The sequence below is a fragment of the Microtus oregoni genome, unplaced genomic scaffold (assembly GCF_018167655.1).
Source record: "Microtus oregoni isolate MIOR12 unplaced genomic scaffold, Mior012 000028F_ref0000031, whole genome shotgun sequence".
In the NCBI taxonomy this organism is placed as follows: Eukaryota; Metazoa; Chordata; class Mammalia; order Rodentia; family Cricetidae; genus Microtus; species Microtus oregoni.
In genome coordinates this window covers 15,679,342-15,693,345 of record NW_024543087.1, presented here as the reverse complement: position 1 = coordinate 15,693,345, position 14,004 = coordinate 15,679,342, and the positions used below count along the sequence as shown (strand labels likewise).

Sequence of the window (14,004 nt, the reverse complement as noted above, 5' to 3'; positions counted from 1 at the left end):
CCACTGCCAGTGCCTGCAGCCTAAGATGGCAGAGCTGTGCCTTGCTCAGTGTATCTGTTTTTCCTGCCCTGCATTCCAGTCCCCCTCCAAGCTTCTTCCTTGACATTGGTTCCAGACAGACACAGCCATCATCCGACCAATGCCAGTTAAGCCCAAGGCCAGGAGTAAACAGAAAGTGAGAATAAAGACTGGGAATTCTTCCTCCCAGCCCAAGCTGGATACCTTCCTGTCGCAGTGAGCAGTGACCAGAGTCATGTCTCCAATTAGTGGGCCAAGACCTTTGCCAACCCAGGAGTATTCGGGGAGATGGCTCTTCTTCCTGGACAGTGCAAGAGAGAGCGCAAAATCTGCATTTCCTGTGTTCGCTTTGCCCTGCACTGCACTGGATTTTACCTCTGGGAGTTACAGTTCCAGTCAGCAGAGGCTGCTGCTTTTTGCAGGTTTTTGTGTATGGCTACAACCAGATATGGCTGGACTCCTGTTTTTATAGACCAGGGTCATATTTGGTTTTGTATGGATGAAAGTGCTGGAGGATTCCTGAGCAGGCTAGCCTGAACTTCTGTCTGCCTCCAGCTCGCTGTGTGAATTAGGGGATGTTAGGGAAATAATGGGGGAAGGTTTCCATGGGAAATAAAAAGGCATCTTTTCTTCCTGGCTCTGGGTGTATAATCTGTACCAAGACTTCAGAAAATCAGTGTGAGTTTCTAAAGCGGGAGTGCCACTGAGACTCAGACCTGGTAGTTTTCTTCCCAGGCGCAGGAAGACTAGCAAGGATGGCGTCCCTGTAGTCTAGAGTGGGTGAACCAAGTGAGTTCACATCCATTCAGGGAACTCAGCAAGCACATCAGACAACCAGCGACCGAGCTGCTAGTTAGCTTTTAGGTCTTAGTTTCAGGACACTTTCTCCTGGAGAATTTCCTTTACTGGCCACTCACCTGGGTAAGACTTCCTAAACTTTCTCATTCTAAACATTAGGTGTTTCCCTAGCCCGTTGCCCGCTTCCTGTGAAGGTATCCAGCCATTTGAAGCTCTATGGGGATGGAGATGTTAGACAGCCTTGGTTGTATGATGCCTAGCTGTGATTGTCAACACAGTCTAGAGTCACTTGGTAAGGGCCTCTCTGTGAGGTCCTGTTAACTGAGGTGAGGAAGTCAGCCTAGGGTGGTACCATCACCTAAGCGGAGGATCCTGGACTGTTGAGAGCAGAGAACGTGAGCTGAGCACAGAATGAACACACCGTTGGGGGAGGCTGCTCATTTGTTCCTGGCCGCCCAGACTCGAAATAACCACACAGAAACTATTAATTAAATCACTGTTTGGCCTATTAGCTTATGCATATTTCTGGCTAGCTCTTACATCTGAAATCAACCCATTTCTATTATATTTTACCATAAGGCTTGTGGCCTACTGGCAAGGTTCCAGCTGGCGGCGCACGTCTTTCTCCTCTGGTGGCTACATGGCCTCTCCTTGACTCTGTCTTCTTCCTCCCAGCATCCAGTTTAGTTTTCTTGCCTAGCTCTATTCTGCTAATAAAAACAACATAGACAGAAGGACTTCCCACACTAGCACCCTCTTTGCTCTTAACCTGCTGCTCCGCCTTCTGGCTTGACTTCCCTGCAATGATTGATTGTAACCTGAAACTGAGCTAAAATAAAAACTTTCTCCCCTAAGTTGCTTTTGTCAGTGTTTTATGCCAGAGACAGGACAATAACTTATGGATGTTACAGATGTTATAGACAGTTATAGATGATGTTACAGATGTTACAACTTATAGACAGTTATAGATGTTAAGCTTATAGATGTTATAGACAGTTATAAATGTTGAGCCCATCTGTGGCTGACATGAGCCAAAGAGGGCTATGAAGGGGGAATTGCACCATCTGGCTGAAAACATAAAGGCTGGCTGCTAGCACATGCTGAGTGGTCTTAGGTCAATTGTCCTCTCTCGATGTTATCTATACAGTGGGGGCAATAACACCAGCCACCCAGTGGTGGGAATCTAGTAAGGTTATTGGTTAAGAACTCAAGATATGTAAGTGAAAAAAGTGAGATAGACAGCTACTCTGGTTCTGCTTACAGGAATTGTCTAGAATAGGTAAACTTACAGAGACAAATAGTGGCTAGGAGTGGGAACCAGAGTTACTGCTTACTGCTGAGAGTCTCTGTCTGAGATGATAAAAAGGGTTTTAGAAAACCGGTGGTGTTGGCCACTTGACATTATATGCCTTTAATTCTAGCACTCAGGAAGCAGAGGCAGGTGGATCTCTGAGTTCAAGGCTAGCCTGGTCTACAGAGTGAGTTACAGGGCAGTCAGGGCTCACAGAGAAACCCTATTGTCTTAAAAAAACAACAACAACAAAAAAGATTTATTCATTTTATGTATGAGTGCTCTATCTGCATGTATGCCTGTATGCCAGAAGAGGGCATCAGATTCCACTATAAATGGCTGTGAGACACCATATGGTTGCTGGGAATTGATCCAGGACCTTTGGGAGAACAGCTAGTGCTCTTAACTGGCTGGGCCATCTCTCCAGCCACAGAGAAGCTTCTTTTTGAAGTGGGCAGTGATAACTGCAGAGCCTCATAACTCGTCAAAGTATGGACAATAAGTGTTGAGTGCTCAGCCCTAAAAGACATCCATACCGGCCCCACTCAAGGCTCAGAAAGCATAGAAGGCTCATAGAAAACAGGATGCAATAATGTCAGAACTGGAGGATGGGATCTGCAAAACACTGTCTTCTGGCCATGCTATGACTGCTGTACTCTTGAGCTCATAATAGCTGGGACCTGTCCAAGATTTGCACAATGGGACTGGAGAGATGGCTCAGCAGTTAGAGCATAGACTGCTCTGCCAGAGGACGTGGGTTCGATTCCCAGCTCCCACATGGCAGCTCACAATTGTCTGTGACTCCAGCTCCAGGGAATCAAATGCCTGCACACAAATGTGAATGCAGGCAAAACACCAGTGGACATTAAATATAAATTATTTTTTAAAAAATCTGCACAATATTTGGGCCTGTGAGCATGAGCATTCTGTTACAGAGGGAGCAAGGACTCATAAGGCTCCGCCCCTCCAGGAGTGGGAGGTGGCTTCTTTAAGTACCCTCTCGCCCACTCTCCTGTAAGCAACCCTATGGAACTCAGCAAGTCACAGAAACAAGATGTGAACGTTGAAGGGGAACTCGTGGGAGAGGAAAGGATCAGCAAGAGTGGGACAGGCTAGAGAGGCTAATGGGATGAATATGATCAAAATACATTATACACATGTATGAGAGTGCCATAGGGGACCCGGAGAGACGGCTCAGCAGATAAGAGCACCCACATGGCAGCTCACAACTGTCTGTGACTCCAAGATCTGACACTCTCACACAGACACATGCAGGCATAACACCAATATACATGAAATAAAAATAATTTTTTTTTTAAAAATATGCCATAATGAGTTGGGCAGTGGTGGGGCACACCTTTAATCCCAGCACTCAGGGAGGCAGAAGTAGGTGATCTCTGAGTTCCAGTACAACCAAGGCGACAGAGAGAAACCTTGTCTTGAAAAACCAAGAAAGGAAAGAGAGAAAGAAAAATGAAGCCCAATACTTTCTGTAGTCAATACATGCTGATAGAAAAACGCGAACAGCACACAGCAACTCTGTTATTTTCACAATTTACTGTGAGTCTACAATTATTTCAAAAGTTTGAAAATAATATAAGGATGTATGTCCTTATTTTGTAACTGCCCCATGCTCCCCACTCTCGGATCTGACTCTCAGAGCCACTGCCCTCTTGTAATACTGGGTCTTGTCCAGGTGATAAACCCCAATCGGCCTGTAGAGGGCTGGCATCAGTCCCGGTTTGAGAGCTATGAACCAATTCAGAGTCTAGTTTCACTTCTGTTTTCCTGAAGTTACAGAGGAGCCAGGGAGGGAACTGAAAGAAGCAGAAACCAGCGCTTAGGTTCCTGTTTGCATCAGTTACAAGCCCTGCTGTGCCACCTCCCCTTATCCCCACCCCCCCACAGCAGCTGTGAACATTACCGCCTCCTTATCCAGCCCACGATTGAGAATGGATGGGGAGCTATACTCGAGGCAGCTGTGAGTCTCCAAGTGGGATACAAAGTCGGGTGGCCTCCAAACCTATGGTCTCTCAACTGCCTGCCCTCCTACTTCTTAACCACAGGTATGTACTGGGCCTGCCTGCTATGCGGAGGATTCGGGAAGCCAATGTCTTGCTATCTGGCCTGCAGGGCCTAGGAGCTGAGGTGGCCAAGAACCTGGTCCTTATGGGTATAGGCAGCCTCACCCTGCACGATCCCCAGCCCACCTGCTGGGCTGACCTGGCTGCTCAGGTGAGAGTTCTTGGGGTCTCTATGCTCTCTCTCAGAGCAGGGCCAAAGGGAGGTCTCTTTGATTAAAGCTACACTGTTCTGTCCTTAGTTTTTCCTCTCAGAAGAGAGCTTGGGGAGGAGCAGGGCTGAGGCCTCTCAAGCACAACTGTCTCAGCTCAATGAAGCTGTCCAGATCTCCGTCCATACAGGTGACATCACTAACGACCTGCTGCAGGCTTTTCAGGTACTTACCCCAGCCCCAGTTTGCATGCCAGCCTAGTACCTCCATCCTGCCCTCAGCAGCACAGAAGGTGCCAAGTGCTTCTGGTATCCATATAGGTTGTGGTGCTGACCAACTCCAAGCTAGAGGAGCAGCTGAAGGTGGGAACCTTCTGCCACGAGAATAAAATCTGCTTTCTGGTGGCTGAAACCCGGGGCCTTGTGGGGTGAGGAGTCTACCTGTATACCCCACTACATCACTGCCAACAATTGGCCCAATGTTTTCCCCACTCGAAACTTGCCCCTATCACCCTGCCTCAAACCTAGTGAAGGGTCTTCTTAATTCTGGACTACCATTCCACCTCAAACCTAGTGAAGGGTCTTCTTAATTCTGGACTACCATTCCACCCTTGTTTCTCAGCCTCAGTGTCCAGACCTGTTCTAGTACACTCGATGTGTACTAGATCTTTTTTTTTAAAGATTTATTTATTACGTATACAATATTCTGTCTGTGTGTATGCCTGCAGGCCAGAAGAGGGCACCAGACTTTATTACAGATGGTTGTGAGCCACCATGTGGTTGCTGGGAATTGAACTCAGGACCTTTGGAAGAGCAGGCAATGCTCTTAATCACTGAGCCATCTCTCCAGCCCATCGATATGCCCAAATCTTAATTTCCATGTCTTTCCCAGAACTCCCTCCCCTTGGGCCTGTCCCAGTGTCCCTACCATCACTCACAACTGATGAGCTTCCTCAGTGACTCCTGCCAACCACTCTAGGCAGTTGTTCTGTGACTTTGGTGAGGACTTCACCGTTGAAGACCCTACAGAGGTAGAACCCATGACAGCTGCCATCCAGGACATCTCCCAGGTGGGTGCTGAGTGTAGAGATTCACCTGATATTCAGAGAAAGGTGCCAGGGACTGTGGAAGGCAGGTAGAGGCACTCTGAAATCAAACTATCTCTCACCTAGGGGTTGCCCGGCATTGTCACTCTGAGACAAGACACCAAAAGACAGTTCTTCTATGACGGGGACTTGGTAGTTTTCTCAGGCATTGAAGGCATGGTTGAACTCAACGGTTGTTCTCCCCAGCCTGTCCGTGTGCAGAGTAAGCCGACCCTACTCCATCCAACCCCTGGCTCAATGCTATGTGGAAACTACTTATATTTAGGAATCATAACTTACTCAGCTGGATCTCTTCCAGAAGACGGGTCCTTGGAGATTGGAGACACAACAGCTTTCTCCCCTTACTTGAGTGGTGGGGTTGTCACTGAAGTCAAGAGATCCAAGACTGTGAGGCATGTAAGTGCAAGTGCCACTGAGGTGGGAGCACCTGGTTCCATCAATGAGTGCACAGCGTTCCAGACCTCGTCCTAAGCCACGCAACCCCAACCCTACAGAAGTCCTTGGACAAAGCTCTGCTTCAGCCCCGTGTGGTGGCCCAGAACACTCAGGAAGTCCAACGTGCTCACTGCCTGCATCAGGCCTTTCATGCACTGCACGAGTTCCAGAAGCTTCATGGCCGGCTACCCAAGCCCTGGGATCCTGTGAGTGGCACCACATCGCACAATACATAGCCTATCTTCCTGGATCTCACCTTTCAGACCTCACCTCAGTGACTATTTACAGCTCCAAGTTTGAACCCTAGAGGCAGATTCTGTACTCAAAAACAGGGCATGAGTACCACTATCTTACACTAGAGGTTATGTCCATAGATGTACTAGGCCTATAACCTGTAGACCCTGCTTGCTCCATCCTTAAGCCTGCAGAGACAGGTTGGAAAACTGCTCAGGTTGGTGATGCCTTTAGTGTCTCTAGCTGGTACTGAACATCCTTTTTAGTGCCTCCCAGCCCAGCAATGATGCCAGGCTTTCCCACTTAGGATTCTGCTGCTTCCGTGGAATAGGGTAGATGGGTACCTGAAGGCTTTGAGTGGAAGGTTAGAATTCAGACTGGGGCTACTAGTCATATGCTATGCCTGGGTGCCGTTCTACAGGTTGATGCAGAGACTGTGGTGTGTCTGGCCCGGGACCTAGAGCCACTAAAAGGGATAAAAGAAGAATCGCTGGATGAAGCTTTAATTCGGACAATTGCCCTGAGTAGTGCTGGCAGCTTAAGCCCCATGGCAGCCGTTCTAGGGGGAGTGGCTGCCCAGGAAGTCCTGAAGGTAGACAAAGGTGGGGAAAGGGAGGGACTGGGGAAGTGGGCAAGTCCGTGGATGTGCGAGAGGGCACCCATACCAAGCAGCCGTGCTGGAGCATTTTATCAAACCAGGTGCAGCCCTTAGAAGGGATCTAAGGGTTTTAGGATTAAGGAGTTGGCATAAGCCCCAGAGTGAGTGCCCACCCCCAGGCAGTCTCCGGGAAGTTCATGCCCCTGGACCAGTGGCTGTACTTTGATGCCCTTGAATGTCTTCCGGAAGCTGAGGAGCTCCTTCCCAATTCTGAGGACTGCCGTCCGGTGAGAACTGACGGTGAAAGCCTTTTTTAAAATCAGGGTTGGAGGAGAAACCTGAGGTCCTGACTAAAGTACTCAGTGAGAGACCGCACAGCACAGGCATCAGCCATCACTGGCCACCATCTGTGTTTCCTAGAGAAACTGCCGATACGATGGGCAGACTGCTGTGTTTGGGGCTAGTTTTCAGGAGAAATTGAGCTACCAACGTTACCTCTTGGTGAGTTGAGGGATGATGGTGGGGATGTCTTGGGGAAATCCACACCAAGTGCCCTGGATAATTCTGTCCCTGCCAGCAGGTGGGTGCTGGAGCCATTGGCTGTGAGATGCTCAAAGGTTTTGCCCTAATGGGCCTGGGAGTCAAGGCTAATGGAGGTGTGACTGTAGCTGACATGGACCACATAGAACGCTCCAACCTCAGCCGGCAGTTCCTCTTCAGGCCCCAGGACATCGGGGTGAGTGCTGGTCCCTCTTACATTCTTGTTTCTCAGGTGGCATTCTTTTGTTTGTTTGTTTGTTTGAAATGATCGTTCTGTGTAGCTTTTGTTTTTTGGAGCCTGTCCTGGAACTTGCTCTATAGACCAGTCTGGCCTCGAACTCACAGAGATCTGCCTACCTCTGGCTCTCGAGTGCTGGGATTAAAAGCATGTGCCACCACCACCCAGCCCTCAGGTTGCTTTCTTTTTTTTTTAATTTTTGGTTTTTCGAGACAGGGTTTCTCTGTGGCTTTGGAGCCTGTCCTAGAACTAGCTCTGTAGAACAGGCTGGTCTCGAACTCACAGAGATCCGCCTGCCTCTGCCTCCCGAGTGCTGGGATTAAAGGCGTGCGCCACCACTGCCCGGCTCAGGTTGCTTTCTTATATTGTGCCCATTTCCTCTCTTCCCAGAGCCCCAAGGCAGAGGTGGCTGCAAGAGCAGCCCAACGTCTAAACCCAGACCTACAAGTGACCTCGTGTACCTACCCGTTGGATTCCACCACAGAGCACATCTATGGTGACGACTTCTTCTCCAGAGTGGATGGTGTTGTTGCTGCTTTAGACAGCTTCGAGGCCCGTGAGTGCCTACCTTAGAGCTGAGCTCCTTGCCCAAGACTCTGGCAGCTTCGCTTCATTCCCTGTGCCCTTTTGCCAGGACACTATGTTGCTGCTCGATGTACCCACTATCTGAAACCACTGCTGGAGGCAGGCACACAGGGAACCCGGGGGAGTTCTTCTGTGTTTGTGCCGCATGTGACCGAAACCTATAATGGTCCTGCCTCGGCTGCAGCTTCTGAAACTGCCTCCTACCCTCTGTGTACTCTGCGGTACTTCCCCAGCACAGTGGAGCACGTCCTGCAGGTAAGTGTATCCCACCCTACCCATCTCAATTCTCAAATGGCAAAGCAGTCCTTCATCTAATACCTACATCCTCCCCTCCCCCACAGTGGGCCCGGGATGAATTTGAGGGACTCTTCAGACTATCTGCAGAGACTATCAACGGCTATCCGCAGTAAGACCAACAACAGAGGTAGGTTGGAGTCCAGGTATTCAGGCACAGAGTTCAATCTCAAACTTCCTCCTCTCTCGGTAGGACATGCACTTCCCTGTCGGGCATAGATAGGACACAAATACCAACCGTATTGCAGCAAGTGATGGGTGTCCTAAAAATGCGCCCACGGACGTGGCAAGACTGTGTGGTGTGGGCTCTCGGCCACTGGCAACTATGCTTCCACGATGGCATCGTAGAGCTGCTGAGACTCTTCCCATTTGATAAAGTAGGTAGTTAGTGGCTGGGCAACTGATGGCTCCAGGAGACCAGACTGAGCCCAGCCGCCTCTGTTTCCTTAGGTGCTCGAGGATGGAACTCTGTTCTGGTCAGGATCCAAAAGATGTCCACAGCCCTTGCAATTTGACCCCAGCCACGTGAGTGGAATCCTTAGACATGAGTGCCCTTAGAGTAGAGGTAGCCACCTTTGCATTCCGCTAAGATGCACAGTTGCGAAAAGAGAGCCTCCCTTGTCCAAATGTGGGTGCTTGTACTTGAGACAGCCAGGCACTCAAACATACCCACCAAAGGGCAATGAAACCCATTCCATGTACCCATGAAACTGTTCCTGCTCTCTGCCTGGCTTCAGGACATGCATTTCCTCTACGTGCTGGCAGCTGCCAACCTGTACGCACAAATGCATGGGCTTACTGGCTCACAAGACCAGACTTCACTCAGGAAACTGTTGAAGCTGCTGCCAAAGCCTGAGTCCATGCACCCAGACCTCATCTCTGATGGTACCTTTACTCCGGCTGACTTTGGTGAGGTTCTAGTCTTATACAGTCATCCAAGGCTTGCCCCCTGCCCATAGCCAGCCTGCTTCCTCCCTCTGGCTTTCTTTGGGAGTTTTTGTTATTTATTTAATTTTTATTTTATATGTATAAGTATTTTACCTACATGTGTATCTGTGTACCACATGTGTGCCTGGTGCCCACAGAAGCCAGAAGAGGGCATCGAAGCCCTAGAAGTGAAGTTATAGACAGTTGTGAGCTTCCATGTAAGTGCTGGGAATTGAACCAGAGTCCTTTACAAGAGCAACAAGTGCATTTAACTGCTGAGCCATCTCTTCAGCCCCCTCTGGGCCTCTTACTTTGCTGCTTAGTTTATATCCATCCTCAGTAGGTCCACTCTTTGCTGCCTAAAACATATCCCAGTTCTCTCGAGAGACTTTCAGAATTTAAAAGAAAAAAAATGTTCTGCAGCATGTCTAGCTATGATCCCCAGGTGAGGATGGAGCAGATGGCAGCATCAAATCAATCCTTGATTTGATCAAGTGGCAGCAACTGGCAGGTTAGACAAAGACTCTAGAGTGGGCACAGGCTCTAGAGTGTAGGAAGTGAGCAAGGACTAATCCCACACCTTGCTCCCTGACAGCCCCGGAGCAGCTGAAGGAACTTCAGGAACGTCTGGAAGACTGGAGCAAGGGCCGTCCGTTGAAGCCTGTGCTGTTTGGGAAGGTGGGACCCCAAGTGGGAATGACAGACTGGGCTGGGGGACGGTAAGGAAGTGGGGGTAGTCTGAGAACCCGCGTTTCCTTCTTCCAAGGCCACGGAAGTAGCCCATTCCCCTTGCACCTCAGTTGTACTGTGTGGCAAAGGAGGGAGATGGTGGATACCAACCAAAAATTTGTACAAAGACCAGTCAGTGGCATCTAGTTGGCCATAGAGAGGGATACCACTGCAGCGCTAACCCTCCTGTGACAGGGATACTGCTGCAGCATTCACCTTCCTGTGATGGGGATACCGCTGCAGCGCTAACACTGCTGTGACAGGGATATCGCTCCTGGGCTAACCCTCCTGTGACGGGGATACCGCTGCAGTACTGACCCTCCTGTGATGGGGATACCACTGCAGTGCTGACCCTCCTGTGATGGGGATACTGCTGCAGCGCTAACCCTCCTGTGACGGGGATACCGCTGCAGTACTAACCCTCCTGTGATGGGGATACCGCTGCAGCGCTAACACTGCTGTGACAGGAATACCACTGCAGCACTAACCCTCCTGTGATGGGGATACCACTGCAGTGCTGACCCTCCTGTGATGGGGATACTGCTGCAGCGCTAACCCTCCTGTGACGGGGATACCGCTGCAGTACTAACCCTCCTGTGATGGGGATACTGCTGCAGCGCTAACCCTCCTGTGATGGGGATACCGCTGCAGCGCTAACACTGCTGTGACGGGGTACTTCTGAAGAGCTAACCTTCCTGTGACGGGGATACCACTGCAGAGCTAACCCTCCTGTGACAGGGATACCATTGCAGTACTGACCCTCCTGTGATGGGGATACCGCTGCAGCGCTAACACTGCTGTGACAGGGATATCGCTCCTGGGCTAACACTGCTGTGACAGGGATACCGCTGCAGCGCTAACCCTCCTGTGATGGGGATACCGCTGCAGCGCTAACCCTCCTGTGATGGGGATACCACTGTAGCACTAACCTTCCTGTGATAGGGATACCGCTGCAGCGCTAACCCTCCTGTGATGGGGATACCGCTGCAGCGCTAACCCTCCTGTGATAGGGATACCGCTGCAGCGCTAACCCTCCTGTGATGGGGATACCGCTGCAGCGCTAACCCTCCTGTGACTTGGGCCTGGCAGGATGATGACAGCAACTTCCATATGGACTTTGTGGTAGCAGCTACTGACCTGAGAGCTCAGAACTATGGGATCCTACCAGTCAACCATGCTCAGGTAGCGCCACCCCTTTGGGGCTCAGGCCTGGAAGGGAAGGCCAAATCTTAGTCCTAAACCTTGAGCCCATACCAAATGCCCTGTCCTTGACAGATCAAGCAAACCGTGGGCCAGATTATCCCAGCCATTGCCACCAGTACAGCAGTTGTGGCAGGCTTATTGGGCCTGGAGCTGTATAAGGTGGTAAGTGGGCCACGGCCCCTTGATACCTTTCGTCAAAGCTCTCTGCACCTGGCTGAAAATGACTTCATACGAGCAGTGCCTTCTGCCCCAGCCGTCCAGTCGGTGAGCCCTTGTTCCCATTAGACTCGAGCCGTCCCTTTACCCACCCAAATAAACAGTGTGGGCTCTAGCTGCGGGCTCTCTCCAGGCCCCAGACTATGGGAGAATCCTCTAGACTCCCTCCAGCTCCCTTCCTGCTATGAAGCCAGGCTGGGACCTTTCAGACACAGGAAACAGCCATCAGCCATACCCCCAACCCCCTGCAGTCCAGGGTCTGGGGGAGCTGCAGCTTTAACTCATTAGTGGAGCCAGACATCCCCCACAGCCCCCTCCTTCTCCATAATATCCTGGTGGGAGGGAGTAGGGAGGGGCAGCCATAGACTCAACCCCGGATAGTCTAACTTCTCTCTGTAGAACCTTGTTCTGTCCACCTCAAGCCAAGTTAAAGGCCACCAGGCTTGCTACCGTGAGTGAGGGTCTCAGCCCTATAGGACAGTATGCTCACGTTACAGATAGAGTACACCAGGGTCTGGGCAGCCCTGCTGTGTGAGCATGAAGGGATCAAGTTTACACATCTGTGTGCCAGATGGACCAGCAAGGCTCTTCCTCAGTGTGAGCATTCATGCTTGTGCATGCGGACACATGTGTGGGTGCTGTTGGTTTTGTTTGTGTGGTGTTCCTATGAAGGCAGGATGGTAATGTGTCCAATTGTGTGTCCAGCCTCTGTCACAGTTGGCATTTCCCTGAGGAACAGGAAAGGAAGTAGAAGGAATGCCCTCACCAGGGGAGAGGACAGAGGTCACTAGCTAGCCTAGGGTCCCTCTGGACATGCACACAGAGTGCTTTTGTGAGGTGCCCCACTGTTAACCAGCACACAGACTGCCTTTGTCCATGGAATGGGGGTGGGTAGGAGTCCCCATCTTGCCTCTAGCCTAGTCTCAGCTCAACCCTAGTATGCTTTCTGAGGGTTAGCAGGGCCCCTTTGTATTAGACTCTGTGTCTGCTGCATCTGTCCTCATCTGTAGACACCAGAACTCTCCAACTAAGAAAAAGATGGGAAAGAATAAAAACTCCTATAGACTGTGTCTCTGCTAGGATCTCTGGGTCAGTAGGGTTCCATTGTCACCATTGTCCTTAGTTTTCGCATGCCCGTGAGCAGTCCAAAGCCTTGTGTGTGAGGACTGGGGAGTAGCATGAGCTGTAGCCTCCAGCTCCCAGCATCCCCTTTGAGGAACAAGCAACTTTATCGGGAGACTGCAGCAGCCCAGCTCCAGCTTCCTCAGGAAGCAGCACCCCCACACACTCCGCCACCCACCCCACCCCCGCCTCCAACTGGCCTGTGTGATGGATGTCTGCTTCCCTGTACAGGGCCCCATAGCTCCATTTCCTGTGTTGGCCACAGCCTGGGTGGGGAGGGGGCTGAGACTCTGGGCCCAGATCCCACCTTCCACACACCCTCCCTTGGCTTCGGCTTCCTGCCTCTTCAGCAGCTTCTCTTCTAGGAAAAGCTGCTAGTAACTGGGCCAGGGGCTGCAGATTTGTGCAAGAAATCTAATTCTTCCTCACCTTCACCCCATAGTTTCATCACCTGACGTGGACCCGTTGGGACCGCCTGAAGGTGCCTGCTGGGCAGCCTGAGAGGACACTGGCATCACTGCTGGCCCATCTCCAGGTGTGCCCTGTTTCCCCTCTGACCCAGGCCCAGCCCAGCCTGGCTCACTGAGTAACTGATGTTTGTCTCTCTAGGAAGAACACGGACTGAAGGTGAAGAGGTTGCTGTATGGCCAGGCTGTCCTCTATTCTGCAGGATGGTCATTGGAAAAGCAGACTGGGTGCCTGTGCCTCAGGTGAGCCAGTGCCCGACCATAACCATGTCCCTGGATGTTGAGGATGGGTAGCAGGCTCTTTTTCTCAACCCAATTCTAGGCCCCTCACACCTTCTTGAAGCATTCTTCCACCAAATGGAGCCAACAAATGGGCTTGGGGTGGGGCTAAGAGCCTGAGGAAGGGGACTTTGGTAACTGTCTGCTTGCCTAGCCCCCCCTTGCTCCCCATACACTGCTCAGCCCCCCCCCCCCCGCCCACTTCCAAGGGATCCACAGCTTCCTGCCTCCTGCCTGCCCCACTAGCTGCTCCTAAAATAGTTCAGATGTTTCCTGCCTTGAGCCACTCCTGCTCCCAGTTCGGGCTCCTGAGGGCTCACCAGCACCCTCTAGTCCACACTGGGTTGCCCCCTGTCTGCCTCAGCTCACCTACCAAATCTCCCCTGAACCCCCTCCCATACCAGGGTGACAGAACTGGTTCAGCAAGTGACCGGCCAGGAGCCTGAGCCTGGGCTGAGGGTCCTGGTGTTGGAGCTGAGCTGTGAGGGTGAGGAGGACGAAACTGCCTTCCCACCTCTGCATTATGAGCTGTGACATGGATGGCCGCCACCACACCATCACTCGGCCATAACCAACAAGACATACAAGGCCTGTATCTTGAGCCTACAGCAGACAGCTCAACAATAAAAACTTGTTGAAGGAAGTAGGGAAGATGTGCGATAGAACATGGATGTAAGGGGCATGCGTATGAC

At 51.1% G+C, this 14,004-nt stretch overlaps 2 protein-coding genes across 2 annotated transcripts in view; both read left to right on the top strand.

Moving 5' to 3' along the window:
* LOC121464268 (TRAF interacting protein) overlaps positions 1-1,357 on the top strand; it is a 29,214-nt gene extending 27,857 nt beyond the window's left edge. The window contains exon 15 of the mRNA XM_041677100.1: positions 116-1,357. Within this exon, the coding sequence (XP_041533034.1) occupies positions 116-238 (123 nt within the window). The 3' untranslated portion in view covers positions 239-1,357. The remainder of the gene's footprint in view (positions 1-115) is intronic.
* Positions 1,358-3,962: 2,605 nt separating this feature from the next.
* On the top strand, positions 3,963-13,920 carry Uba7 (ubiquitin like modifier activating enzyme 7). Its single transcript, XM_041677360.1, has 24 exons — positions 3,963-4,088; positions 4,174-4,342; positions 4,431-4,565; positions 4,661-4,767; positions 5,319-5,409; positions 5,512-5,647; positions 5,744-5,841; positions 5,940-6,086; positions 6,536-6,706; positions 6,892-6,999; positions 7,133-7,213; positions 7,293-7,448; positions 7,881-8,046; positions 8,125-8,330; positions 8,417-8,481; positions 8,563-8,746; positions 8,820-8,894; positions 9,107-9,278; positions 9,892-9,974; positions 11,115-11,207; positions 11,301-11,492; positions 13,009-13,101; positions 13,176-13,276; positions 13,717-13,920. Exons 1-24 carry the CDS (start codon positions 4,060-4,062, stop codon positions 13,844-13,846), a joined length of 2,988 nt encoding a protein of 995 aa, XP_041533294.1. The 5' UTR covers positions 3,963-4,059; the 3' UTR covers positions 13,847-13,920.
* The last annotated feature ends 84 nt before the right edge of the window (positions 13,921-14,004 follow it).